The 27,086-nt window shown below is 42.6% G+C and overlaps 2 protein-coding genes and 1 long non-coding RNA gene across 12 annotated transcripts in view; 2 read left to right on the top strand and 1 right to left on the bottom strand.

The window, feature by feature from the left end:
* CD109 (CD109 molecule) overlaps positions 1 to 17,411 on the bottom strand; it is a 64,345-nt gene extending 46,934 nt beyond the window's left edge. The window contains exons 1-3 of one of the 4 annotated variants that reach the window (XM_083729914.1): positions 17,287 to 17,411; positions 15,455 to 15,615; positions 1,238 to 1,266 (exon numbers count right to left, since the gene is read on the bottom strand). In XM_083729914.1, the coding sequence (XP_083586040.1) occupies positions 1,238 to 1,266; positions 15,455 to 15,615; positions 17,287 to 17,399 (303 nt within the window). In that variant the 5' untranslated portion in view covers positions 17,400 to 17,411. Of the gene's footprint in view, positions 1 to 1,237; positions 1,267 to 3,230; positions 4,385 to 15,454; positions 15,616 to 16,545; positions 17,099 to 17,286 lie in introns of those variants that run through there. The other 3 variants (XM_083729913.1, XM_083729915.1, XM_083729916.1) reach the window with 3 other exon arrangements.
* Positions 4,416 to 12,397, top strand: LOC310840732. Of its 3 annotated transcripts, none has more exons than XR_014562059.1 (3): positions 4,416 to 4,524; positions 6,750 to 6,842; positions 12,206 to 12,397. It is a non-coding gene; the product is annotated as an uncharacterized lncRNA (long non-coding RNA). The 3 variants fall into 3 exon arrangements; XR_014562060.1 differs by lacking the exon at positions 4,416 to 4,524 and adding an exon at positions 4,914 to 4,996; XR_014562061.1 differs by lacking the exon at positions 4,416 to 4,524 and adding an exon at positions 5,243 to 5,258.
* A 12-nt stretch (positions 17,412 to 17,423) lies between the features above and the next one.
* SLC17A5 (solute carrier family 17 member 5) overlaps positions 17,424 to 27,086 on the top strand; it is a 35,525-nt gene continuing 25,862 nt past the window's right edge. For 2 of the 5 annotated variants that reach the window (XM_083730418.1, XM_083730416.1), the window contains exon 1: positions 25,853 to 26,111. In XM_083730418.1, coding sequence (XP_083586544.1) covers positions 25,868 to 26,111 — 244 coding nt within the window. In that variant the 5' untranslated portion in view covers positions 25,853 to 25,867. Of the gene's footprint in view, positions 17,487 to 21,631; positions 21,719 to 25,852; positions 26,163 to 27,086 lie in introns of those variants that run through there. The other 3 variants (XM_083730417.1, XM_083730415.1, XM_083730419.1) reach the window with 2 other exon arrangements.

Genomic DNA, 27,086 nt, shown 5'->3' with positions numbered 1-27,086 from the left:
GGAATGGGAAGGTGCCATCTTGTTCTTTGCTTCAAGCAGTGAAATGTATTGTGCTGGCTCAATGGGACCAGGTTTACTGTCAATCAGTGTTCGAAACTCCCATTGTTCTTGGAGCCTTTTGCAACAGGGAATTTCATTAGCGTGTGCAGTTTCTGAGCTCTGGGCGCAGTACTGCACCAAAGATTTCAGATTAAAACTGCAGAGTGGAAGGAAAGGACGACCTTTTTCTGCCTCCCTACTTCCAGCTCCTCTCTGAAGACTGGAGAAGAGACCCTCTTAAGAATATTGGGGGGTGGGCAAGGGAAGGACTAGACCATGTGAAAAATGAACATAATATTTTAGCTGCAGTCCATTCATTTTCAGCTTTGTATTCTAGTTATTAAAAAGTGTGCCTAGACATTCAGTTGTTGTGCCCATAACCTAGGTTTAAGGTGCCATTTAGATCCCAGTTTTCATATCTCAGCATCTAACACTGCTGTCAATATGAGATCCTGGATCATTATCCTGGTTTCTGAGCCTGCACTACCAGGCAGACAACAATCTGTCCTCTGGCAGAACAGAATCAGGCTGCAGAAGAAAATGGTTCCCCTAGGACATTTGATCTAAAATCCCAACCATGATTTGTGTTCAGGAAAGTCTTATTCTCTGAGTTAGTCTGCAAGCACGTTTCAGAGATACATGGCACAAGCAAGCACAGACATGCTTCTAAGGCAGAAGCAGCAGCCATGCTTACAATTTACAAGAAAAGGGATTGTGCAGAAGAAGAATCATGATTCATCTGCTCCTGTTCATTGGCTCTTAATTATTTTGAGGCAAGTGCTTCAGGACAATGTGGTTTGCACCTAAAAATGCATGTTGATATAAATCTGTTTTAAACTCTTATCTAATATTTATAAATTTTAATACTTTTACACCCTCTTTGTTAGCAAACAAAACCTAGAAGGAATGCTATCCCGCATTCTGGTTTTTTTCAATTACATCTAGACATGCCAAGAACACTAGTTTGAATGTCTGTTTTAACATCACTGTCAGATGTTGTGTCCTAAAACAAGATATGAAATGACTGCATTTCAGTGTATATGATTCACTTGTCAGAAGGAAGCTCTTTGCTCACTAATAGTGAACTTACACTATATACAAGATTAAAATGAAATAAAGGTAAGTAAATGAAAGAGGCAGCATCCATTCAGGAAATATTTCACATGGAACTCTAGTACTTGGGGGAAATAATACTTACAGCTGGAAGGACAAGTGTACCAACCGAATCTGCATTTAAAAAAGAAAAGGGGGGATTAATCCACCTCTTGCTTCCTACATGCCATGTACTGTACCATGTACAGCAAATCCATCCTTACAATGCTTTTGTTGGAATGCAGCATTGCAGCACCAGTCTCTTACATAATGTGAACCTTCTTCTTGTATTTCAGCAGTGGGACTCCAGTGGTACCTGCAAACACACTTCCTAGGGATGGAGGTTATTTCTGGAGACCTAGGAAGAGGCGTCAACTCCATGTTCTCACAAAGTCAACCATCACAAAGCAATGAGGTGGGAGCCACATTCTACCTGCATGAGGAGCCCCACCTCCTAAAGCTTTCTTTAGGCATGACATGTGTGAGCGGGGTCCATGCAATGACCAGGGAATAAGTGTCCTGGCCATGCTACCCCATGCCGACTACCACACGAGTACACAATGAGTACAGATATATGAAAAAGAACAACTACACATGACACTGAGGGCTTGTTTTCAGATAGCTGTGCACAATGCACAGGGTGGGACTAGCCCATCTGTGCAACACGGGAGCAAGGCAAACTTCAGGGGTCTACTTCCCGATCATCGGATGGAACCCCATCAAGAGTGTAACATGTGATGTGGGCTCTAGTGATCGTTATAGTAATTGCCACCTGGAAGCACACTTCCTGGAGTGGTTTGCTGCAGACCTCAGTAAGGACAGCAACAGGAACACCAGGAAACTGGGGAGGTGTTTTTAATTCATGCTGACCCCACAGCATCTCTCTTGTCTGTCCCCACCACCAAAAGGTGAGTAAATAGTTTGTATTTCATTGTTACAATATTCCAAGAGCTGCCTCAGGGATCATTTTATTGAAAGACACGGCATAAATATTTATACTAACTATCAGTGTATCAGAATTCAAAGATGTGTTTCTCAGGGCAGAAGCATTGTTACTTTTGTACACTTTAGTCATGAAGTATGATTCAAATATAAAGTCAAAAAGTGATATACTTCATTTCTGAGACCAGGATATACCCATTTCTTATTTCTACTTATGGCAACTCAAGGCCCTGCTACTCAGGGGAGAGGTGGCAGAATGAATAAATATTCTTCTAGACTTCTAATATAAATCTAGAGGCTGGGGTGCAAGGATTTAGAAGGAATTTATTCCTAATTCCCAGCGGCCTCATTCCCATGCACTAATTGAATTCTAATTCCTACAGACCTGTAACAACAGGCTTTTAATGCTTAACTTGTATTGACTTTGAAATGCTACTCTTAAATTGCCTTCTGTGTATTGTGCAAAGTATCTTCAGCAAATCTGTCAGTGTCGGCAAGAAGAAGTAAGGTCAAAACCAGAGTGCTCTCATTAGAGATATCAATTATTTAATGGAATGGGAGGGCTGATTGTTATCATGATTTACATCATCATGATTGATATAGTTCCATTCTTTCTGCCCTCTCAATAAACCTACCCCATATTTACCGTGAGCCCATCACCCACAAACCACTCATGGACTGACATTCTTTATCTATTTATTTTAATTGTTTTGTTTATATATTTATAAAGTGCACTTTCATTAAAAGTATATGTAACAAGGTGGTGTACAATATAAACACACATTACTTCAATAATAGCAGGAAAAACATCAATAATGTATCAGTGAAAACAGGCTGGAAAAAAAAAAAATCACATTCCAAAGCCCTGTCTGAAAAACACACATTTTAAAATGAATGCCCTACTTATCCCTTTTCTATCCTTAGCAATATAAAAGAAAATGCAAAAGAAAAAGTCTGAAAACTGAAAAATGTTTATATGTGGATAGTGAGCCACATCAGCAGAACTGAACTTTTATAATTGCTGCACAATTTCCTCGGTTGTCAATGGCCTGTCACAGTCATTTGGAGAGACCATTCAGCCATTTTCTTCTCTGTTGGCTGTTCTCTCTAGGAATCAATTCTATTACTTTAACCCTACCCTTTTCAAGTAACGTTACCTTTATATCCATTTCCTCCTCCAGCTCCCGCCCTAAGTTGCAGAAGGGAGTGGTAATCTTGATTTGGCAGTGAGGAAGGAAACCTTTTATTCCAACAATCCCAATGAAAATTGCTTCTTTACAACATGTGGATGGAGAAACAGGGAATGCCAACTTTCTTATTGCATGTTAGACTTCTGGAAGCAGTGTTGCCTTCCATTTCCAGTTTAAAGTAGAACATCAATGATTGGCTGCTGCTAAACTGCCCATGTATGGAAGCACCCACCCACCCTCACTGTATTTGTATTTGAAGCCTCCATTTGATATTTGCAATTAATATTGCAAAAAAGATTGCAAACATCAAAAAGGTTTGTGGATTATCAGTGGAGTGCACATAATTAAACTAATCAGTGATTAAAAGCCGGGTGGGATTTTCCTTTCCTGTGTCAGGTAAGATTAGATCATATCTTTGGCAGTATCAATATTTTAATTATTACATCTGCCTGTAATTTCAAATAAATCAGAAGGGCTGAAATATTGCACAGTTAAATTATGACCCACAAACTGTTCTAAATGTCGTTTATGTTGGTTTTGTTCTACTGAATTGCGGCTTACTGTTGCCAAGGGAATCAAAATGTTTGGTTCAGCCCCTAAATTAAAACATACAGCTCCACAAAGAGTTCTTCATATCCGGAGGCAATACTGAGGGCTCTTGTTGCTGTTTTGGGACCTGCCTACAACAGCAGTTTGCCTTTAAGCTCCCACCAGTGACAGAAAGCCTTTCCCCTCAGGTACACACTCTGGGAAGTGAGTTGGGAAACCTGGAAAATCCACCTTTGTTAAAACATTTATTACAAATGAGGAAAGGAATGCCTTTTTTCCAACACAGAATACAAGGCGGTATCCTTTCTGGCAAAATGAACAAACACTACAGTCCTTAACCACTGTTGAGTCTCTTATGGTGCCACTGGGTTGCCTGGGTGTCCCTGCGAGTAGACAATCTCAAGATGCTCCTTGGCTCTGTGGGCTGCTGAATCCCCTTGCACCATTCTGCTCCCACATCACTGTTTCCTTTCGCCTCTATCCACCACAGAACGTGATTACAGTCTCCCCTCATCAGGCGAATTTTGCAAATACACTCTTCTTCCTTACTAGCCCATCTCCTTCTTTCTCTCAACTAACTGCCCCAACTGACACTTTCCCAATGTTCTAATTCCTGTGGTGACAGTTGCCAAAACTGCCCAGAGTTACGATTTTACTTTTAAAATATGTTAAAACCAAAACAGAAACACTAAACAAACATCTCGTTACAAAGGTACACGAATGTACACCTGTCCTCTGCAAATCTATCAATTTCTGTTCTCATTTTTCCAGTCTTAAACTCAGTTCTCCAAATTTCCACAACCTGCCATTTATTATTTTAAAAAATCCTAATGAAAAATCATCAGTATTTCAGTGAAAAGTCTCATCCTCATCTTTTTATTATTTCTACCCCGTCCATCTGGCTGGGTTTCCCCAGCCACTCTGGGCAGCTTACAGCACATAAAAATTGTAAAACATTAGACACTAAAAATTTCCCGATACAGATGTCTTCTAAAAGTCAGATAGTTGTTTATTTCCTTGACATCTGATGGGAGGGTGTTCCACAGGGTGGATGCCACTACTGAGAAGGCCCTCTGCCTGCTTCCCTGTGACCTCATTTCTCACAGTGAGGGAACCACCAGAAAGCCCTCAGAACTGGCCCTCAGTGTCTGGGCTGAATGGTGCAGGTGGAGACACTCCTTCAGGTATACTGGGCCGAGGCCGTTTAGGGCTGGTAAAGGTCAGCACCAACACTTTGAATTGTGCTTGAAAACGCACTGGGAGTCAATGTAGGTATTTCAGGACTGTTGTCATATGGCCTCGGTGGCCACTCCCAGTCACCAGTTTAGCTGCCGCATTCCGGATTAGTTGTAGTTTCTGAGTCACCTTCAAAGGTAGCATATTGCAGTAGTCCAAGTGGTAGATAACCAGAGCATGCACCACTTTGGCGAGACAGTCTGTGGTCAGGTAGGGCTTCAGCCTACGTACTAGATGGGAGTTGGAAGACAGCTGTCCTGGACACAGAATTGACCTGCAACTCCATGGACAGCTGTGAGTTCAAAATGACTCCCAGGCTGTGCACCTGGTCCTTCAGGGGCACAATTGCCCCATTCAGGACTAGGGAGTCCCCCACACCTGCCCACCCCGTCCCCCCAAAACAGTACTTCTGTCTTGTCAGGATTCAACCTCAATCCATTAGCTGCCATCCATCCTCCAACTGCATCCAGACACTCACACAGGATCTTCACCACCTTCACTGGTTCCAATTTAAAGGAGAGGTAAAGCTGGGTATCATCCGCATACCCAGCCCAAACCCTGATGATCTCTCCCAGCAGCTTCATATAGATGTTAAAAAGCATGGAGGAGAGGACGGAACCCTGAGGCACCCTACAAGTGAGAGCCATGGGGTCTGAACACACATCCCCCAGCACCTCTTTCTGGACACGGCACAGGAGCAACCACTGTATAACAGGGGCCCCAGCTTTTACCTCTAGACGGTCCAGATGGTCACGCTGGTCGATGATCTCCAGCAGGCTAGGGACAAAGCTGAAAGCTGTTTCCTAGTTCTACTGGATCTCTCAATGGCCTTTGATACCATCCACCTCTCCTCATCAATGCCCCCCCTTCCTCTGACTACCTGGTGATGGGGTCCTCCCTCATGGCCAAGAGAGCAAAGCATTCAAGGGATAATGCAGGGTTGGGCAAGGTTTACCTTGCCTGGGCCAGTTCACTCCAGCAGAGATCCCTCCATAGGCTGGATTACACGAACGCATGCATACACGATTTTCGATGTCTGTGCATGCACAGATGCGATTTCCGGCACCGCGGAAGCGAGTCGCCGCGCCACGCTGGTTTAGCACAGCGCGTGGGGACTTGCCGAGTGGGTGGCTCAGTTCGGGGGTGGCTCGTGAGCCAGTTAAACGACCCTTGTGGGCCACTTGTGGCCCATGGGCCTTAGGTTGCTGACCCCTGGGCTAGTGCCTGAAGTGGTTCCACCAGGAGATTCTTTCTAAGATCTGTTAAAACTCATTTCCAATGCTAACTAAAAGCTTCCTGTTCAGCCCATTTTAGTGCTTCCCTTAAATTTCCTTATTAGTCAGCTTTTGTTCTCAGTGATGGTAGGCAATTGCTTTTTTCTTCCCCTACCATAGAGAAATAATGCAGTAACAGAAAGAAAAGAGATGCAAAAATATGGGAAACTTATCAGTGCACTAGCCCCTCTCCCTAAAGGGTCAAAACCTAACTAAAGAAAGCCAATTCTCTATTGACCACGCTCACTAGGAAAGCCATAAAACATGTTGGACCTGCCAACAAAAACCTGTGTTCTTAAAGTTGAATGGCAACTCCCACATACACCATCAATGCATTTTAATGTCAACTTTTTATATTTCAAAAATGGTTTGTTATATTTATTCTGTCCAATGTTGTGCTTATCTCTAGTTATTTTCTATCATTCAGGTTCTACAAGAGGGAAAATAAGCCTTCTCTATCTGTCTCACACATGCAAAAGGCTGCTGCATAGGAGCAAAACAGTATCTCAGACCCAAACAGGTGAGTGGCAATAAGAACAATTTGCTGTTCTACATGCAAGAACAGGGATACAGGCTCCTGCTAAACAAAAAAATGATCCCCAGATCAGTATCAATATCCATGCCAAAATGTTCTTAATCTTCACACATAGTTAAACACGAGTGTGAAATAAGAGTCTCCAGTTTTGTTTAGTCCCAGGCCTTCACATAAATCTGTCCTCAACTTGATTCTTTAAACACTGTAGAACAAACTGCATCATAATCTATCAAAATTAAAATTCAAGTAAAAAATTCTAACATCATCATGCAAAAAGATAAGCAGTTACCGGTAGGTCTTAAGATTTTTTTTAAAGCAACATCGTAAAAAGCTAAGAGCTTAAGAACTTGTCAAGCAGGCCAATTTTGAGGCTTTGTTTTTTAAGCTTTAATAGGTAATCTTGATCATCAAATGAAAAATAATATTGTTCCCAAGTGAGTTTTCCCATGTCCTCATTTTTCTACTTAATAACAATGAAATCTTACCGAACATAATCAAAATTTCATTCAAAATGACCCAAAGACATGCTTAATTAAGAAAATGTTTATTTTCCCCAGAAACTTTGCTAATAGTTGGCTGCTGAAATACACACACACACACACACACACACACTTTATTTAAACAATATTTTTCAGCTTCCATGTCTGGCCTTTGACACCAGAATTGTGTATTTCAGGACCCACCCTATTCATGTGATTGCAGTTTGTTTTAACTGTTTTAAAACTGAATTTTAAATTGAAACCTGCCCTATGAACTGCTGGTGAAGGGCAGGAATAATAATAGTAATAATGCATATGGAGGCATTAGCACAACCCTTTTTTGTTATTTATTTGTTTAAAAAAAATTATATGCTGCTTTTTCAAGCAAAGCCCATCCAAAGCAGCTTGCAACCATTAAAACTACAACTATATATATATTAAAAAAAACCCAGATCCACATGAATAATAACAGACTTTTAAAATGTATTTTATTCTGAGTTTATTAAAACTAGAATTTTTTACAATCAAAGCCTTTTCACTGCTCTGGGAAAAGTGGAATAAAATTGTTCCCCCTTTCCAGACTGTTAGCAAAATGGTACATTGTGCAAACAAAGTACAGAGAGTCATGACAGTGGGTCAAGGTAGGGTGTTACTGAATTCGTAAGCAGTATTTGAGCTGCCACACAAAAATATCACTCCTATATCACTCCTTCAGGAGAAATGGTGCTTACATTATCAGGAAACTAAGAATATTCAGTAACACTATTAGATTTTATCCTATTCTATCTTAAGTGTTGGGAAGATTAATCCTCTGCTATTGTTTTGTACTATTGGCTTTTCTTTTGATCAACAAGGAAAACGGAATGCAAAGGTTTACATTCATCCACTGCATGAAAGTATTTCTGGAGATGTGTTAGCTCAGAATTATGCTTCAACTTTTCCAGGACTAACCCTGGAAACTAGCAATATCTGATGAGTCACTTGGCAAAACAGAGCTTTAAGTGAAACTTAATGGCATGTTTATGTTATAATATAAGATTCATAGACTATCAAACCCTGTCCTTGCTGTGCTGCTATTTAACAACTTAGCATTCATCAGTGTTTTCTAGCTTGGCATATAAAATTGGCTCCTTTATATTGTTAAGCAAGCAGGACTCAGTTGCTGGCATGGACATTTTTCCAGTGTTTATGTATGATCACAGCTTGTCTGAGCTTGAAAGCTATTTGCATAGTCTCTATCTGTTTAGTAACTTTTGGCTGGGATTTCTTTTTCCCCCAACTCCCTTACTCTCAGAATCAAGATTTCTCCCTACACTCAATTAAGCAGCAATTATATCACTTCTGAGTCTTTGAAGACGGATGCAAGTCAGCACCTTAACACTTTACTATCACTTTAGAAAAACTTTTAAAATTTAGAGAATCTCTTGCATAACTTTTTTTATGCCAATATATTTGCAACAGCAACTCTTCATGGCTGCTAAACAAAACTGCCTTGCCCTTTTTAAGATCACAAATTATAAGTTTCTCCTACCTCTGGGTACTATTGTATAATTATATTCTTGTTATTTGGCAATGAATGTACAACGTTGAGATTTAAGAGGCAAGAGGTGAAAATGTTCCAAAATAAAAACGAATTGAGCCATCAACAATATATATAGCCAAGTGCCAGTTTCACCCCTTAGGACTGAATTAAAGAGGATACATCTAGACTATTTCATACATTACATTACACAGCAACAGCCCCAGGGTTGCCAGTGAGTGTACAGTACTCAGCACATAGCTGGGATTGTCTTTGGCTCCAAGCATACTTGCAGGATTTCTAAGTGCTTCTTTGTTGCAATACAGTGGTACCTCAGGTTAAGTACTTAATTCGTTCCGGAGGTCCGTACTTAACCTGAAACTGTTCTTAACCTGAAGCACCACTTTAGCTAATGGGGCCTCCTGCTGCTGCCGCACCGCCGGAGAACGATTTCTGTTCTCATCCTGAAGCAAAGTTCTTAACCTGAAGCACTATTTCTGGGTTAGCAGAGTCTGTAACCTGAAGCATATGTAACCCAAGGTACCACTGTAATACTTTACATTTCTTGGTGCACACCTAAAATGCATCTTATATGAATGAGATTTTTGTTAAATCCTACTTTCTTATTCATCAGATGAAAAAGATATGAACCGTTGCAAGGTTTTTTAAACTTCTGCCAAGTATAATCTTGCCAACCTGTAGCATCCTTGGCTTTTTCATTTTGAATCTCTGTTACAAAGCAGCCACCAATAATGTAAGGCTGCCAACCGCTGTCATGAGAATTGTTCTCATAAACTGCACAAGCAGGCCACACCAGCATAGGCTTGCATTCTGTTGGCCTCACTATGAGAGTAACACTACCAAAGTCTTTCCTTTATGATCCTTGAGACCTAGTAATTGATTCAGTTAAATAGAAGCCCCAAACATGTATTCCTTATCATTAATAATAAATTGTCCAGAGCCTGGAGCTTTTACAAAGCATAAACCAAACACTGTCTTGAATTTCAAAGCAAAATATGTCAACCTTTTTATAAAAATAAAAGAAAAACACTGAAATTAAAGAAGCAAGGTAGCTCCAAATGCCCAGCAGCTGTTACTGTTACATGTCAATTTAGACTTTACATTATTAGTATAAACTACAGATTCTGGTAAAACAACATCTGATGCACACACAGGAAGCACTCATCATTTCACATACCGTAGTATGTATTCTGTAAAGGTAAGATCTTTTATGTCAGCATTTCAGAGGTAATATTAGATTTGAAAGCATGATGAACAATTCATGTATCTGCAAAAACTTTCATTACCAATGTAAAGTCTGAATGTACAAAATTAAGTCTTAAGGTGTTCATTACTGGTAATAGCTCTTGACTTCTGCATATATTTAAAATCAGGTATACATATTAATGTGATTTATTTAAGGATGAGGCATGCACATAGCATTGTGTTTGCAATGCATTTAAAAGATGATGGTGGTGGTTTTTCAGATTAACACACTAATGTCAGAATTAGCTACCAAGAAAAAAGAGATGTCATCAAAGAGTCAAAAATCTTAGATACGTGCTGCTGAGAAGATTGCTAAAACAGAACCAGAACATGCTAGCAAAAGTGTTCCATGTGAGCCAGAGACACCAGAGTCCAAATATCCACTATGTCATGAAACTCAGTAGGTAACTTTGGGCCTGTAATCATGTTGTTTATGTGGTAAAGTTTATGATAAGAATGCTATATCATTTCAAACAAGGTAAGGGTTAACCGTAAACAAAGTGACTACCAAAGACAGACTAGCAGGCAGCAGACTGTCATTATAGTCTATTATCAACAAGAAGATGGCTATGTTTGAGGAGGAGGCTGACTTTATATTCAGAATCAAATGCATCAAAAGTGTGGTCAGTTGTAATTGGTCAGTTAATGGGCATTCTACCTCATCTTATTGGCTCATAATTATAGACCAATAAGGGGATCAAAAATCACCCAAATGATTATTAATAAAAAGCCTGGTGTAAATAAAAATCCTGGTTTGATACTGGTCAAGGAGAGAACCTGTTGTCAGCTGGAGTAGAATGATTAAGGACTTAGGAAGAGGCTTCATAAGTCTGAAGAGTGCTAGGAATCGCAGCAGAGGTTGCATCTTAAGGGGAGCTGAAGATCTAGCCTAGGAGCTGATAGCATGGGGGCATATTACTAAAGGAGTTCTGCTAAGAAGGGAATAAGGCTCTGTACCAATGTTGAACAACAAAGCTGACTGGTAAGTATCGTGCATACTTTTGGTTTGTCTATGATAAGGTTAGTTGCTTTTTAGATGAGCTAAAATCAAAAGTTTAGCTGAAGATCCAAACGCTTGTTGGAGAGATACCACAGAGTCTGATATGGAGGAAGAACACAATTCAGTCTCTTTTCTAGAGTAGAAAGGCTTAGTAGTAATGGTTTCTGTGCTTGTGGTTTTCTCACCCTACACCTACAAGCCAAACCATATTCTACCAGAAGGTGATTTGAAAAGAACCAGGGAAATTGAAGCTGTTTGAGGGAGGTGACCAGGAAAACTAAAGAAAAAAATCATTGTAAGAAAACCTCTGAGGTTTACAAAAAAATAAAAACTTCACTTGCCATTCAGGATGAGAAGGCCTCAGTTCAAAATTATTTAAATAGTTCACTTCTAAAGTGAACATGTCATAATTTATTTACTTGTTTATTGCACTTATATCCCACCTACTTCTCTAAGGAGTTCAATGTGGTATTCTCTCCCTCATTTAATCCCAACAACCCTGTGAGGTAGGTTAGGTTGAGAGACAGTGTCTGGCCCAAAGTCACCCAGTGAGAGTCATGGTCAAGCGGGGACTTGAACCCTGGTCTCCCAGGTGCTATCTACAAGTTATTTTCAGTGTCTTAGGGTGTCTTCTCTTGGCAATCTGTATTTGAGCAATGTTGCTTCAGCTTTCCAAATGAGGGATAACAGCAATGAAACAATATAGCTCCCTTGTTGCTGAAAACAGAGAAGCTAATAAAAACAGCTGAAATCTAGTCAGTATGTCTTTACTAGTTTTGAGATCATATTGAATATATGGGCGGATTCATCCACTGGCCTGTTTAATTATCTTTTTTTTCATAGAAGAGCAAGTGACTCAGTGCCACATTTCCACATTCACCTAAGGGAAAGTGTGAGCATGGTACACTACCAAAACCCAATGACATGACTCTACCCACCCAAGAAAGGGTGGGAAGAGAGAATATTGCACAATAGGATTTATACATGGCCTCTGAAACATCTGCCTCACATGTTAAATGCAGGTGTCTACTAGGCAAAGAGGGTCACAAGTAAACATGTGAATTAATCCTTATTTTTTTTACAGTACAGAGGAAGCTGACTTATACAGAGTCAGGCCACTGGTCCATCTACCGGTAAGTCAGTTTTTCCCAAACTGACTGGCAGTGGCTCTCCTTGGAGGTACTGGGGATTGAATGTAAGAACTTCTGCCTGCAAAACAGATCACTGAGCTACAGCTCTTCCCTGCCCAATAAAGCTAGGAAATTAGCATGCACAAGATCTGCTTTATATCTACTTTAAAAACACAGCTCTGCTATAAAGCCAACTTGATATCCAAATATATAGGATATTTCCCAGGAGAAAGTCCCAAATGGTATGCAGTTGCCTCCTGTGGCCAAATGTGGCTGTGTAGAGAATGCTGCTACTAATACTAATAAGGGCCTTTCTGCATGGTTGGTATTGGTTTATTAGGAATGCACAAAATAGTTATTCATTTGTTGTCCACAGCCCCCATGCCTTTCCTCAAGAGTTGTTCTTTCATCACATTTCACCACACCAAGATGACAACACTGTGTATGTGCAAAATGTGATACCTTCCCCAGCAAAACACATAATTGCAGAATGCTAAGTGACAGTATGAGTGGCACAGACATTGATTTTACATTGCAACTAGCAATACATTCACACACACACGCACACACATTTTTCAGTGCTTTTGAGGCTTAGTGCTCTTCTGCTATGCCATTATCTAGTCTTAAACAACACAAAAGTGGACATCCACTTTCCCTTTCAGAAATGCCCACCACTTTGTTAGCTTTATGCTGCTTCTTGCATTTACACTCTCCAGCATCGGCTTATGTCTCTAACCATGGGTAGTAATGCCCACTGGACATAACCTAGTGTCCTTCTCAGTAAGCATGCATAGAATTGCACTTACAGATAGGTAGCCGTGTTGGTCTGCCATAGTCAAAACAAAAAAAATTTCCTTCCAGTAGCACCTTAAAGACCAACTAAGTCAGTTCTTGGTATGAGCTTTCGTGTGCATGCACACTTCTTCAGAAGAAGTGTATCTGAAGAAGTGTGCATGCACACGAAAGCTCATACCAAGAACTGACTTAGTTGGTCTTTAAGGTGCTACTGGAAGGAATTTTTTTTTTTTTAGAATTGCACTGTAAGTGCAATTTTGTTCAGGATTTATTGAGGAAAAAATAGCCTGTAAGACTCACCCTCTCTTGCTTACAAGACATCCTTTCATGCTCTACAACACACCAATGTGCACTTTTTAAGGGAAACAGCAGCACAGCTATCCCACTGCAGTCTATATACAGTGGTACCTTGGTTTACGAACTTAATCCATTCTGGAAGTCCGTTCTTAAACCAAGGCTTGCTTTCCCATAGCAGCGGGGGACTCAATTTAAAAATGGAACACACTCAATAGAAAGCGAAACATGTTCTTATTCCAAGGCAAAATTCACAAACCAAAACACCTATGGTACGTCTGGGTTTGCAGCATTCTTAATCCAAATTGTTCATAAACTAAGCTGTTCTTAAACCAAGGTACCATTGTATGTGTTTTTATATATTTCATGTGTTTTTATTTTGTAAACCACTGTGTGATCTTCAGATGAAAGGTGGTTTGGAAATGAAATGAAATAAATAAAAATATGTGGAAGACAGACACTGAAGTGTCGTTGACACAGCGCCAGACTTTGACTTGAGAGACCTGGGGAAAAGGTTCCCCCAACACTAACCCTATGAGCCAATTGGAGGAGCAGAGGACACATGTGGTGGGAGAGGGGAGAAAGTCCTGTTACACTAATGAAAGTCTTTGCATCAGCTTCCACTGGTAATGCTCAATAACTGAATCCTGCCTGTGGGATTGAAACCCTTGCTTAGTTCACTAGTTCCCTTTGGGCAGTCACTATCCCTCAAGATTGTTATAAGGATAGTAATTTTCTTTCAGAACTGGCTTTTTTCAGGGAGAGAGCCTTTTCTACAATGGCCCAACATCTCTGGGGCACATTGCTACATTCACTCGTAACAAGTTCCATCACTTCAGATGCTCATGAAAGCCCTAAAGGTTCACTAGCTTTCAAATGAGTTTTCCAGAGCTACTTTATTCTATTAACTGATTTGGTTGTAGTCAGGTACTTTATTTTAGCATTTTAGGGGCTGATACGTTATTGCATTATTACTTTTTATTCTTACTGATTTTATTTACATAGCTGTATCATGTTGCACTTTTTTGTAAGTTGTTTTGAGAGAGGGTTTTTTTTAACCTTAAATGTGTCCTTTAAAGATTGTGAATATAAAAATGGGATAACCTGAGCTTTCTGAAGCAATGACAAAACAAAATGTGATAAATATACATCATGCTACTGAAAGAAACTTGGAAAAGAACAGTGCAATAGGCATGCTATAGCAGCATTTCAGATGTTTTGTGATGTTAACCCAGTGACCTGCAGGGCCCTTAAAAATGCTCCTGAAAAACACAGCAACCATTCCTGGGCTCCTACCTCAGAATAAACACAGAGCATGTGTGTGCAGACTGCGAACCCAGTTCAGTTCTGGTACTAAAAACTATTATTGAGGCTCAGAATATGCTCAGAGGCACCTTGTTCTTCCATTATAATCATGTGTATTTTGCAGCGGGCTCTGACTGATAGTCTATATAATCCTGAGATTCGGGGGGGGGGGGGGACCAAAGTAGATCCAACAAAAGTGAAGTCTCCCTACCACATCAGAAAGGTGAATTCTTAATCATTTATGACCAAGCTCCTCAACTCTATTTTCCGCTTCCTTGACAGAATTGGAAGAGCTCCTACCTGCTCTTTCTCTTAACAGTAAAACAGTACAAACTAAAACAAAACTCTTTTCATGAGTACATAGGTCTCTCCAAAGCAGAAACAGTGTAAAAATGATCTCACTCAGGATTACATTTTAAAAATGAGGTAGCAGAGGGGCAGATTCAGGGGAGAAATGGCAACCACAGTCAAAGGTGAAGTAAACATAGCACATGAATGGTTATACAGTACATTTAAACCACAGTTCAGCAAATAATCTCACATTTAAATCTATGTAGCTCATCATACTTATTTCCCCCCTGCGGAACTTCTGCATAAAGCAGATAATATATCTGTTCCGAATTCAGCTCACCAATGATAGTCTTAAATTCCCTTATTAAGGCTAAAATTCTAAACCCACTTGCTGGGAAGCAAACCCCATTTAACAGAGTGTTTACTTCTGTATAGCCACCCTCGGGGCTTTCTTGCAATCAAAAAGTACAACAGACAGAATATGCATCATTATTTTTAGGCCAATAAAGTTATCTCACCTCTTTTAAAGACAGCTTCCCCACGTAGTACAGTGTTATTTGCATAGACCACTTCGGCTTTTACTGTAACCTTTTGTGGGCTCTTTTTCAGCATAGCTACTCCAATAGTCAAATTTGCTCCAGGCCTGATGCTCTTAAGAGCTGCCAACAGGTATGTGGGCCTAAAAGAAGGGACAAAACAGATTACACTCATGGCCTGATACTCCTTTCACTACTCCAACATCAAGGCTGCAACTCAGTGGCAAAGCTTCTCCTTTGCATGTAGATGGTTCCTGATTCAATCTTTGACTTCTCCAGGTAGTGTGTCCCATCTGAAACTCTGTAGATCCTCTGCCAGTCAGTATGGCCTATACTGCACTAGGTGGGCCAATGGTCTGACTCCGTATGTGCCAGCTTCCTAAATAATCTCTGGCCTGATTCATATGTGGATTCAGCCAAGTTGCAAGGTGGGGGGCGGAGAATACAAGTCCTAACTGGTGGAAAATTACTGCTAAATAAAGCTCCGGAAGCCTCACAAGTATAGGAGGAGAAAAAAATACTGTGCTCAAAAAGTATGGTAACATAAGAAAGGGAAAGTATGGTAATATAAGAAATTTTGTCCGCCCACCGGCAAAATAGTGTAATAACCCCCTAATCATCATTTTTCTCAGACCTCTGACTCCACATGCATCCTTTCAGTTTTCATAGAAAGTGCATTCAGGCAAAGTGATCTTCTGCTCTTGTAGTGACAGGCTAGAATCCTATACCAGCTTACCTGGGAGTAAGCCCCAATGGACCCCATAATAATTGCCCCCGCAAGTATGAACTGAGGAGCTGCGGGCAAAGTAGGTGGTTTGACCCTCCCCCCCCAAAAAAACAACAACAATCTACTGAGTGTGCAACTGGGCTGTGGGTGATCTGCAGTCTGACACTCGGCACTCTTGCAAGATTTGCCTCGGCTCCCGATTCTGAAATCCCCATGAGTGCAAAATCTGGCCTTCTGTGCAGGACAGGGCAGGAGGAGGCGAGCGGGCACTAACCGTTTCCCTTATTTCTGCAAGCCTTTCCCACCCACCCCGTCCATCTTCTCCCAACCCACTTCCAGTTCCTACCCAGCAGCTTCGGCCCACGAAGTTGCCCAGAGGAGGCAGAAAGTGAGCCCAACGGCGGCGGGCAGCCGAGCGCCCCTGCGAGCCGCGGGAGCGGCGTCTGGCAACCGCAGCATCCTGCGGCGGGAATGGGCCGCTTTGCCTGAAGATGCCGCTTCGCGCCTCTTTCGCCTTCTCCCTCGTCTTCTCCTCCTTCCCCGCGCAGCGTTTGCCTATCCTTTCAGCGGCGGCGGCAGGGAGGAGGGCGCCTTGCTCGGGCAGTGAAAGGCGCTCCTTGTGGAAAAGCGGAGGCGGCAGCTTCTCTCCCCCGAGCGTCTGGCTCCACCCCGCCCGCCCTTCACGCCCACAGGGCATCCCCACCCTCGGCCGCCGCGGGGCAGGAGCAAGGCCGCGTGCGGGCATCGCCGCACCGCAGCCGCCGCCACCCTCGCGGCAGCTTGTGAGGCGTGGGTCGGTGGGTGGGTAGGGTCTTTTTGTCCGCGAGCTCCCTCGGGCAACGTTTGTGGGGGGCTATGAGGGCGACCGTTTCAGACAGGCCCACACCCTTGTGAAGCAGGCACTAGAGGGAAGGAGTTGGGCGAAGCTGTGGGTGGGTTGCTCAGTGGAAAGAAATCCGAGGACGGCCTCAGCTGAGTCACAGGTTGGATAGGCGTGGGAAGGGTGTTTCCCTCGCAGAGGGTGATGTCTGTGGTACAGAATGTGCCAGGGAAGGCAGAAAGAGAGAAGCACTGTTCTAAATCTTACCTCAGGCTCTGGATTACATGCCCTGTTAACGGATCCCCTCCATTTTGCCAAAAAAAAACCCCGGCCAAATTTACACAGTACCCCCCCCCTTTTTTTTTGCAATGCACCATCATGGCAGCCTAGTCATCAAAACAAACAAGAGTTAGGTTCCATAGCCTATGTCGTATTGGGCACACAATGTGTACATGCATCAGTCACAGGTGGGTTGCCCAAATCATCTGCTTACTTTACACATCATAAAAGTGCCAGCTCATCGCTTTTAATAAGTTATTAATGCCCTCTCCACAGGGGCTTGCCTGGCCACTGACTTTGGTGTTGTTTAACTGTCAGATGAATACCTTTACTGTATGTATATATATTCCCACATCTTTTAACTTTAGGTTGTACCCTTCGAGGCTTGTGTTTTTTAATGCTGTATTGTACATTAATTTGTTTTCATTCTGGTTTGCTTTATTTCTAGTTACCTTGGGGAATTATGTTATAAGGTGCCCTATAAATACTGTTAATAAATAATGTGGAGGCTTACCCACTGTGACTGAAGAGAGAGAATATTTTCAAAATAATGTCTGGATTACTTTTCTAGTTGCATGATTTCAGTAGAACTTGTATACCAAAACTGAAACATGTTTCACCTCTCCGGGTATATTTTGTGAGTAACAAATGTTTTGGGGTTTTTAATGCGTATCAGTTAAAATTATTCTGCAGACTGGGAACAACTTCTAGCAGCTTACCTGCTACTTCCAGCTCCTACCAGATGGATAATGGATGTCACAGTTCCTTCTGCAATCTTGTATGAGGCATTTATCTAGTGTGAGCCTTGCAACAACCTCTTCTTCGGGCTTTTAAATACATAGATCAGACACTTTTTAAAGAGGGAGTAGCTGGGGCAACTGACCCGGGGCTCACACATGTAGAGGGGCCGCGTGAAAATTAGCACCGATGTATTCTTGCCATTTTTACTTCCATTTTTCAGAATACTAGTAACATGAACTCCATAAACTTAATCTGGAGGGAAGGGTGTCACAAAACAAACTCCACAGTGGGGTGGCATACTGTCCTAGGGCTATAACAGCATGAGTAACTGATTGTTATTGCAGGCAGCATGAATAGCAGCTCAGCCCAATCACGATGCCCTCAGGCTCTCTGCTTCCCTCATACACAGATTCTGATTGCTAGCAGACTCAGAAAAGAAGAAAGACAAACAGTTCAAATTGGGCACACTAAGATAAAGCAGAGGATGATGCATTACAAAGTTATCTCAGTCTGTTCCCTTTGCTCACAGCATCCAATTGCACAACATAGCCTTTCCAAACTCCCTTCTCACTTTACTGAAACCTTGTTTTAAACTTCCAGTTTTCTCCACTCAGGTCAATCCCTACGCTCTACTCAAACTTCCATCATTGTTTTAAACCAGCACTTTCCCCCTCACATTGTTATTCCATCCCAGCTTTATTCAAACCACTGCTGATGTTTAAAATGGTCACTTCTTTCCACTCAATATCTTTCTGTCTCTGATTTACTCAAGGCCCCTGGGCACATGCAAATGTACTCATGCAGAACCTGTTATCAGCTTCTGCTAAAGACACGCAAGTTATGGGTGAAGCTAGCATGAAAACAGGGCTCTTGATTAGTGCATCAATGTTAATTGCATTTTGCAAATGTGTTTTCAACTTCTGTTCTTCAATGAGGGAGCAGATCGCAAAGCAGCTTCCTATATGCATTACAAAATAGTTGAAAATGTGCATCCCACACCACACGCTCAGTATGAGTAAGCACTACATTGGAAACCTTATGTCTCGATGTGCATCTACACCCAACCCAATTTATGCATATAATTCCCAAAAGCACAAAGACATTGCATGCAAGAGTCTCCTCCGATGCTCAAGGTATGCTTTCTGAGTCAGGATGTAGGAATGTGGATATACTCCATGTGTAAACCATATACTCCACTGTATTCCCACTGACTTGCCCCACAATTCTAAATACATTTACTAGGCAATGAGTTTTATGGATTTCAGTGGAACTTTGTTCCATGTAAATCTGCGTAATTTGAGAGCCTGGAGCTCAAATCATAAACACATTTCCTGTAAATTTCAGAAACATTTCAAAATTGAGGTATGAGGTATTATTACTATTACTGTATTTGTTAAATTTGTATAGTGCCCTCATTTGTAGATCTCAGGGTAGTTCACAACAAAATATTACAATATAAAAACCACAAAGTACATAATAAAAACAAACACAAACCAATAAACCACTCTCGCACAACACATTTAAAAGGGCAGCTAATGTTAATCAGCCGAAGGACTGGAAGAGGAAAGTTTTTGGCTGATGCCCAGAGGTATATAATGAAGGCGTCAGCTGAACCTCCCTCGGGCGAGCATTCCACAAACGGGAAGCCACTGCAGAAAAGGCCTGTTTTTGTGTTTCCGACCTCTTGTGGAAGAGACATACAAAGAACTACCGGTGCCTCAGAGGATGATCTCAGGGTCTCTGAATTATTGCAGTTCTGAGCCATTGAAGGAATTAACCTCAGTCTTTTAAGCAAAGCCACTTCCGGCCTGCCCAGGAGGTGGGGTTGCGGGCTTCACGCCCAGCCCCACGTGAGCGGGGGCTGATTTCAGCCCCCGCGAGAACAGGGGAATCCTGGCTGGATCTGCCCTATTTAGGGCCAGCTCAGAGGGGGCTTGCCCTCTTTCGCCGGCTAGCCCTCACGTTTTCCCACCCTCCCTCCCTTTAGGTATGGTTTAGGTAGGTCTTTGACTTTGCTATGGACTTCGGTCTGTCGCTGCAAGGGGCATGGTAGGAATTTTTCCCAATTGGCAATTTGTAGCCTTTTGGTTTTTCGCCTACCTCGTAGCAACTCGTCACAACTTTTCTGCATTGGCGGTAGGCATTGGTAAGAAGGGGCTAAGAGGATGGGGGGGAGGAACGCCATCACCTCCCCCCAGTGAGCGAAGGGTGGTCCGTTAAAGGACTCCGGGGGGCGTGGCCCTGTCCGAAGCCTATGGAGGTGTGGGCCAAAGGCACGCCCCCGAGCGGTGACCCGGGGGAGCTCCTAGTCAACGTGCCTTGGCAGGAGACTCCCCCGATAAAGTGTTAACCCTTCCCCGTGTCTCCAGCAAATGGGCTGGAGCCGGATAGTCGATAGGACCAATGCCTAAGCCAATGCCTCTCATTCCTGAATTCAATAAAGTTGTGGCCTAATTCGCCCAATTAACCTTAATTATGGTGTCTCGTGTCTTTATTTATCCTGGTGGGGGGCGGGAACTCGCCACGCAAATTTGTCTGGAAGGAAAGGTTGTTGAAATTAGGACTTACATTCAGGTGATGTCTTTAGGACTTGAATGTTGGATTGCTAATAGTTCAGAAGTTTGTATTTCAAATATTTTCTCTTGGCGCAGGAGATTATTATTATTGTTTATCAAATAGTGCAGACTAACTACTGTAATTTAATTTTAACTCCTTTACTTACTTAGCTCCTTTTGTTCTCTTCCGAGAAACTACAGCCCTCTGCTGGAAAGAATCAGACGTGCTCTAGGCTCAAGTACCTAGCTGTGGCGATGCATAAATGAAAGTTTGCCACTCAGAGCCACACACAGAACAGTGGAGAGAGATCTGAAATCAGGTCTTCCACAGTCTTCCCATGGTAAAAGTGGCTGGGGATGGGGCCTGAATTAGAATAGCACCATGGCTTTACAGGTCAACAATTTCCTCCTGGTAAATTTTCTCAGACTCAATTCTCCTACAGATACAAAACTACTTCAGGTGCTCATATGGTGGCAATTCAGATCAGGAAACCAGCACAAGAAAGAGAGTTGGAGGAATCTCCCACAGAATCATAGCCTTGATTTGATCCCAGCAAGGGAATCTGTGAAAGATGTGATCACAGATTTTCCAATGTCACATCTAGTTGAGACAAGAAACCATTATTACCCCATATTTAAATCAAAACATGCAACATGTAATAAATGAAATTTATACCACCACCAGTCAGAAATACATAAGGCAGGGTGAAGCAGCTGCCTGAGGCAGCTGGTTTGGGGTGTTATGAAAGAGCAACAAATTGAGTAACAACAACAATTGTATTTGTACTACCAGGGAAGTGTGGTTGGTGGACCATGGAGATGCCACTAAAAAAATAAAAGAAAGTGTAGATCAAATAAGACTAAAGGTAGCCCTCCCTTGATCTAGAACAGGTACTATAACTTCAAGGCATCCATTCTATGCGAAGTTTTGATTTGGCAACCTCTATCTGAATACAATGTCCTAAAGAAATGCAAAAGAGATGTGGAAATGGATGAGGTTATGTTATGTTATGTCTCCTTTTTCATTTGAGATCTAGGGGCTAGCAGAACAAAAACTGTGATGATGACAAACCCTGAGGCATCTGGCATGGATATAATAACTCCAGACAACTGGAAACAACATTGTAAGCACATTTTGACTTAGTCAGATTTATCATATGCTTCATTTATTCATTTATTTATTCATTTTGTGTGCTGTTCTGGTGGATTCACTCTCAATGACTTTTATGACTTTTGTCTTTTCCTTCATTGGCTAATCAGATTACAGATGTACCTTGGTTTTTGAACAGCTTGGCTCCCAAACAAATCGACTCCTGAACATCGCAAACCTGGCAGCAAGTGTTCCAGTTTGTTAAAGTTTTTTGGAAGCTGAACATCCGACATGGCTTCTGCTTGATTGCAGGAAGTACCTGCAGCCAATCAAAGCCGTGTCTTGGTTTTCAGTTTCAGGAGTCGAACAGACTCCCAGAAAGGATTAAGTTCAAGAACCAAGGGACCACTGTAAATCCTTCATGGCCAAACCAACAAACAAGATTGTGATTTCTGGACATATATTTACTAACCATAGCGAGGAAATCACTATCCTCTGTGTGATCCCCTTCTTTTAAATTCCACATCCCTTAGATATTTTCCTAATCCTCTATCCTGCTGTTGTGTATAGTTGTCTGTAGCAATTTATACCAATCTTTGATGCTGTCAGCCCAGAATGCTGTACAAAACAATTTCCAGGGAAGGAAGTATGTTTGTCTCTGTAGCAAAAACAACAAAGAGTCTTGTGGCACCTTAAAGACTAACAAATTTATTATGGCATAAGCTTTCGTGAACTACAATCTACTTCATCAGATGTATGAAGTCGCAAGTATGTATATATGTGATTATTGTGGGCAGGGGCAGTATTGTAAAAAGTGAGTTCAGAAGGAACTGAAAAGCAGAATTGGTGATAATTACGTATTTAGCAGTGGCCACTCACAAAAGTACAGTTGGGTTGATAATAGAGTACAGATATTCTGTCACTGGTGAGTCAATCAGCACATGCAATGATTTTAGTGGGTTGTTCTGATTACCACTGTATAATACCTAAAATATGTTTTGTATTTCATGATAGGTATATTTGTGCAGGAGCAGCTTGCCTGGTGAGGTAAAGCCGTAGCAATAGGTTACTGGAAGGGGTGACATAGTGGCAAGAGTTAGGGGCTACGCACAGTGGCATAGCGTGGGGGGTGCAGGGGGGGCCGGCCGCACCGGGCGCAACATCTGGGGGAGGGGCGCTCACACTCGCAGCTTTCTGCCCCTACTAAAATCCACGGGTTAGGGGGCGCAAATTACTTGCCTTGCCCCGGGTGCTGACAACCCACGCTACGCCACTGGCTACGCAAGACCTAGGTCAGTCACCTGATATCACAGTGACATCAGGTGACCTAAAGTAAAAAAAAAATCCATTTGCATTATCAGCTTGAATTTAAGTAAGTCATGTAAAAGATAACTGCATTTACAGCAAGCCTTGCTATAAGTGGGACTTGCTGGAAGTGTTGATCCTATCAGCACTTACAGAAAGTTCTCTTTGGACTGGGATCATCAGTACTATGGAGTTCCTGATTTTGTCCTCATAATAAACCAAACCTGTGAGGTAGGTTAATTTGAGAGACAGGGAGTGTCCTAAGGTCAGCTCCATCAGCTTCATGGCTGAGCAGGGCTAGTAGTAGTAGTAATATTTATTTATCACATTTATATCCCACCTTTCCTCCAAGGAGCTCAAGGTGGCATACATGGTTTTATTCCTTATTCCTTATTATTTCATATGATTCTCACACCAACACTGTGAGTTAGTTAGTCTGAGCAACAGTGACCGGCCCAAGGCCACACAGTAAATACTAGTATTATTAAAAGATTTCTTTAAAAAAATACCGTTTTTATTTTTATACTGTCTGTCATTTAAAGAAGAAATATCAAGGTGGTTCACAAACAAATAAAAGCCAACGGCAAAATTAAAAGAATTAAACCAATTATAGAAACACAGCTATATCCAACACACCAGCTACTACACTATGCTAGCTTTTACTAACAATTTCAAATGTTGCACGCATTGTTCTTTCTGTGATGATAATAAGGCCTTTGTGCATTCCAGCAGAACGGGACATTCTAAACGAATTACCAACACAGCCATTAACTGGACTGGGCTACACTCCAGTTCTGCAGAGAACAATGGAGGAAGATATGAAGAGTCTCTCTCTTTCTTTTCCAATCCAAAGCTTCCTCTCAAGCCATGGTTGCTGGTGCTGTGGGCGTTCCTTTATAGAGGGGAAGGTAGTGAGGGTTTGCGATGCTTTCCATCCTTTGTGGGAAATACCCTATCTGATCTTCCTGAAAACTGTATTGGCTCCACCAGTGCTATTATGACAAAGAGTTTTGTGGCATGTTAAGGACTAACACATGTAAGGACTAAGCCTTCAGGGACTACAGTCCACTGCATCAGATGCATGAAGTGTAATTCTAGATTGAAAGGAATCAACACACATGGTTGAAGTGGGGAATGGAGAGGTCAGATAATCAAAATGCAAAAAGGACAGGGAGAATTACATAATACAGAGCTGTAGGGGGGGGGGCAGCCAGCTAGGTTTTTTACCCTGGTTGAAGCCTCCAGAGGGGTGTCGTTGAGGCTGTGTGTGCGTGCATACCAAACTGGGTCTTTGACCGGGGTAAAATAAAGCCTAGTTTTGCCCCTGGATAATAGCAAAATGGTTGCAGTGGCAATTGACAAGGCAGTGTAGGTGACAACACAAACACCTTAAAATTGATAAGTTAATTATCTCTGTGTGCACACTATACTATACATTTTTCCCCTCAAAGAATTCTGTAGTGGGCTAAGGGTGCTGGGAATTGTAACTCTATGTGAGGGATACACTTCAGGTTGCCATATTTCAAAATTCCTAAGACCCGCAAAGTTGATGAACTTTTTTTAGGAAACCATATAAAATTGTTCAGCGTTTTGGGGGAAACCTCCCCTCAAAATAGTGATTTTAAAAGGTTTTGTGCTACTTTTGCCGATTTTTACACCCCAAAACCAGGACATGTCAGGAATTTCCTAACGTATGGCAAACTGAGATGTGCCAGGAGGTGCCCATGAAGGTGCTGCCTCGGGAGCTTCTGCTGCCTGAGGCAACTACTTCACACCACTTCATGGGTGGGCTGGCCTTGACTGAGGCCATTATGGGCAAGCACACTGGTATCTGTTTAACTGTAAGCACACACAATTATTATTTTTTAATAAGTTTATCAGTCTACCAGATTTGCATAAATCATCAGCTGTGTTGTGTGTGTGTGTGTGTGTGTGTGTGTGCTGCTCCAAGCCAGGAAAGCTGAGATTCATGGGTACTTGTTTACATGTGCACATACAACTTCTGTGATCTACCACACTTAAACAAAAGAGCAGTCCAAAAATTAAAACAAGTGATGTCTCACTCCAACCTAGGCAAAGATTTAGAGTTGTTCAAATGAAAGTGCAGGCGTGGCCAGTGAGCAGGCTGAGCTGTGGGTCCTTGCCTGCCTTCCCTCAGAATTGACAGTTGTTAGTTCAGGAATCCTCAGATCTGGAAATCAGCAGCTTAACAGCCTTAACGTGTAGCATGATAAAAAAAAATATGGAATTACGTTTTTGCGTACTTATCACATTTAGCATAAGTTGCATTTTACTTCCCTCTGACCTCAGTCCTTTCCTTTCGACAAACCAAGGTATAGCGGCAAGGAGGGGAGCACAACGTAGGCTTGAGGGGTCTACATTGCTTTTTGGTAGGACCCGGAGATCCACCAATCAGACCCAGCTACTAACGATATACATACTGTACACTCAAATTCTTAACGCAGGCATTTGCATCTGAGCTCACCGTCCTTCCACACTCCCAGTCACCTTTACCGCCCGCCCGCCCGCTTTCTTCATTTCAGTAGGAAAAATTAGGGGAAAGGTATTTTACTGCTGCCATTATTAAATGGTTGGGGAGTCATAAAACCTCGCTTATCTGCGGCAAGCTACCCAGAAATAAAGTCCTGATCTTCCGCCTGCACATCACGAGTCAACGCCGGGAGGAATCCAGCGGCGATTTGGCTGACGCCGGAGGGGCTTCCTTCCATTGGCTGCCTTAGGCAGCGGCATCCTCAGCCGCCGCCTTTTACCCCAGCAACCAATCAGCAGAAAGGCTTTTGCCCGCAGCAAAGATGGCCGAGGAGGAGGGCGGGGGAAGGAAAACAAACCCGTTCCATAGGCGCCGAGCCGCCGAATCATGATAGCGGCGGCACTTCCGCCCGGCTCCAAATCACGTGCCTGCTGCTTGCCTTGGCTTTTCTGGCAGCTGACTTTGGTGGGAAGCCGCCGACAGCCGGGCTGGGTTCGTTTAGGGAGCCCTGGTTTCGCGTTTGCTTTTGCCCTGAAGGGGAGCATGCAGACCCCGGAACCCGAAGAGGCGGAGGAAGAAGAAGACCGTACCCCGCTCCTGCTGCGAGAAGCCCAGCCCATCGGCAAGGCGGGTGAGAGCAGCGGCAGGAGGGACCGCTTGCCCCCCAGCGCACACCTCAGTCGTGAGCCTCCCGCCCTCTTTTTGTCTCCAGCAGCCAGTTCCTCTTGCTTTGAGGAGCTGCGGGGGGTTGGCGGGAGAGAGGCATTTCTGTGGGGGCGCCTCCACCGTCTCCAGTATCCTGTGGAGAGGTGTCTTAACAGTCCCGGTCCTGTGCAGCTTTGCCAGTAGCTAGCAAACGCAGCATTATCCCCCTTTATTCGGAAGGAAGTTCCATTTCGGTGCTGACTTCCCAGGACAGCCGTCTGTCGCCATGAGTATCACCGAGTATCACGGCGACCAGCTTCAGAGGGGTGGTCGGCGACAGCAAACGCGGGGAGAGGTCTTGTGGCACAGTGAAAGCTAACGGGTTTATTATACTTTCCTGGGCTACGTTGCATTTGTGTGAACAGTTGCCTTCACTTGCCAGCTACACACATGCATACGCAGATGTCGAGGGAGAAACCTCAGAGTGTGGGTTCAAAGAGTTTGTGAAGTGTTAAGGCAATTTACAACCACACAGTAGTAGTAATAATGCATACTGTACATCTGACTGAGTTGCCCTAGCCACTGTGGGCAGCTTCCACAAAATATAAAAACATAATGAAACAAAGTTGTTTAACAACTTTTTTTTTAACTACAGATAGTAGCCCAGAGCAGAGATCTTGAAATTGCAGGCTGATTGTTGTGAATGATTGGGCAGGCTTATCATGTACAGTGCTACCTCGGGTTAAGAACTTAATTCGTTCCGGAGGTCCATTCTTAACATGAAACTGTTCTTAACCTGAAGCACCACTTTAGCTAATGGGACCTCCTGCTGCTGCCACACCGCCGGAGCACGATTTCTGTTCTCATCCTGAAGCAAAGTTCTTAACCCAAGGTACTATTTCTGGATTAGCAGAGTCTGTAACTTGAAGCATATGTAACCCGAGGTGCCACTGTAGTTGTC

This window comes from Podarcis gaigeae (genome assembly GCF_964106915.1).
Source record: "Podarcis gaigeae genome assembly, chromosome: 3".
NCBI classification, from domain to species: Eukaryota; Metazoa; Chordata; class Lepidosauria; order Squamata; family Lacertidae; genus Podarcis; species Podarcis gaigeae.
Note: the sequence above shows the minus strand (reverse complement) of the source record. Positions and strands in the feature narration are given on the sequence as shown.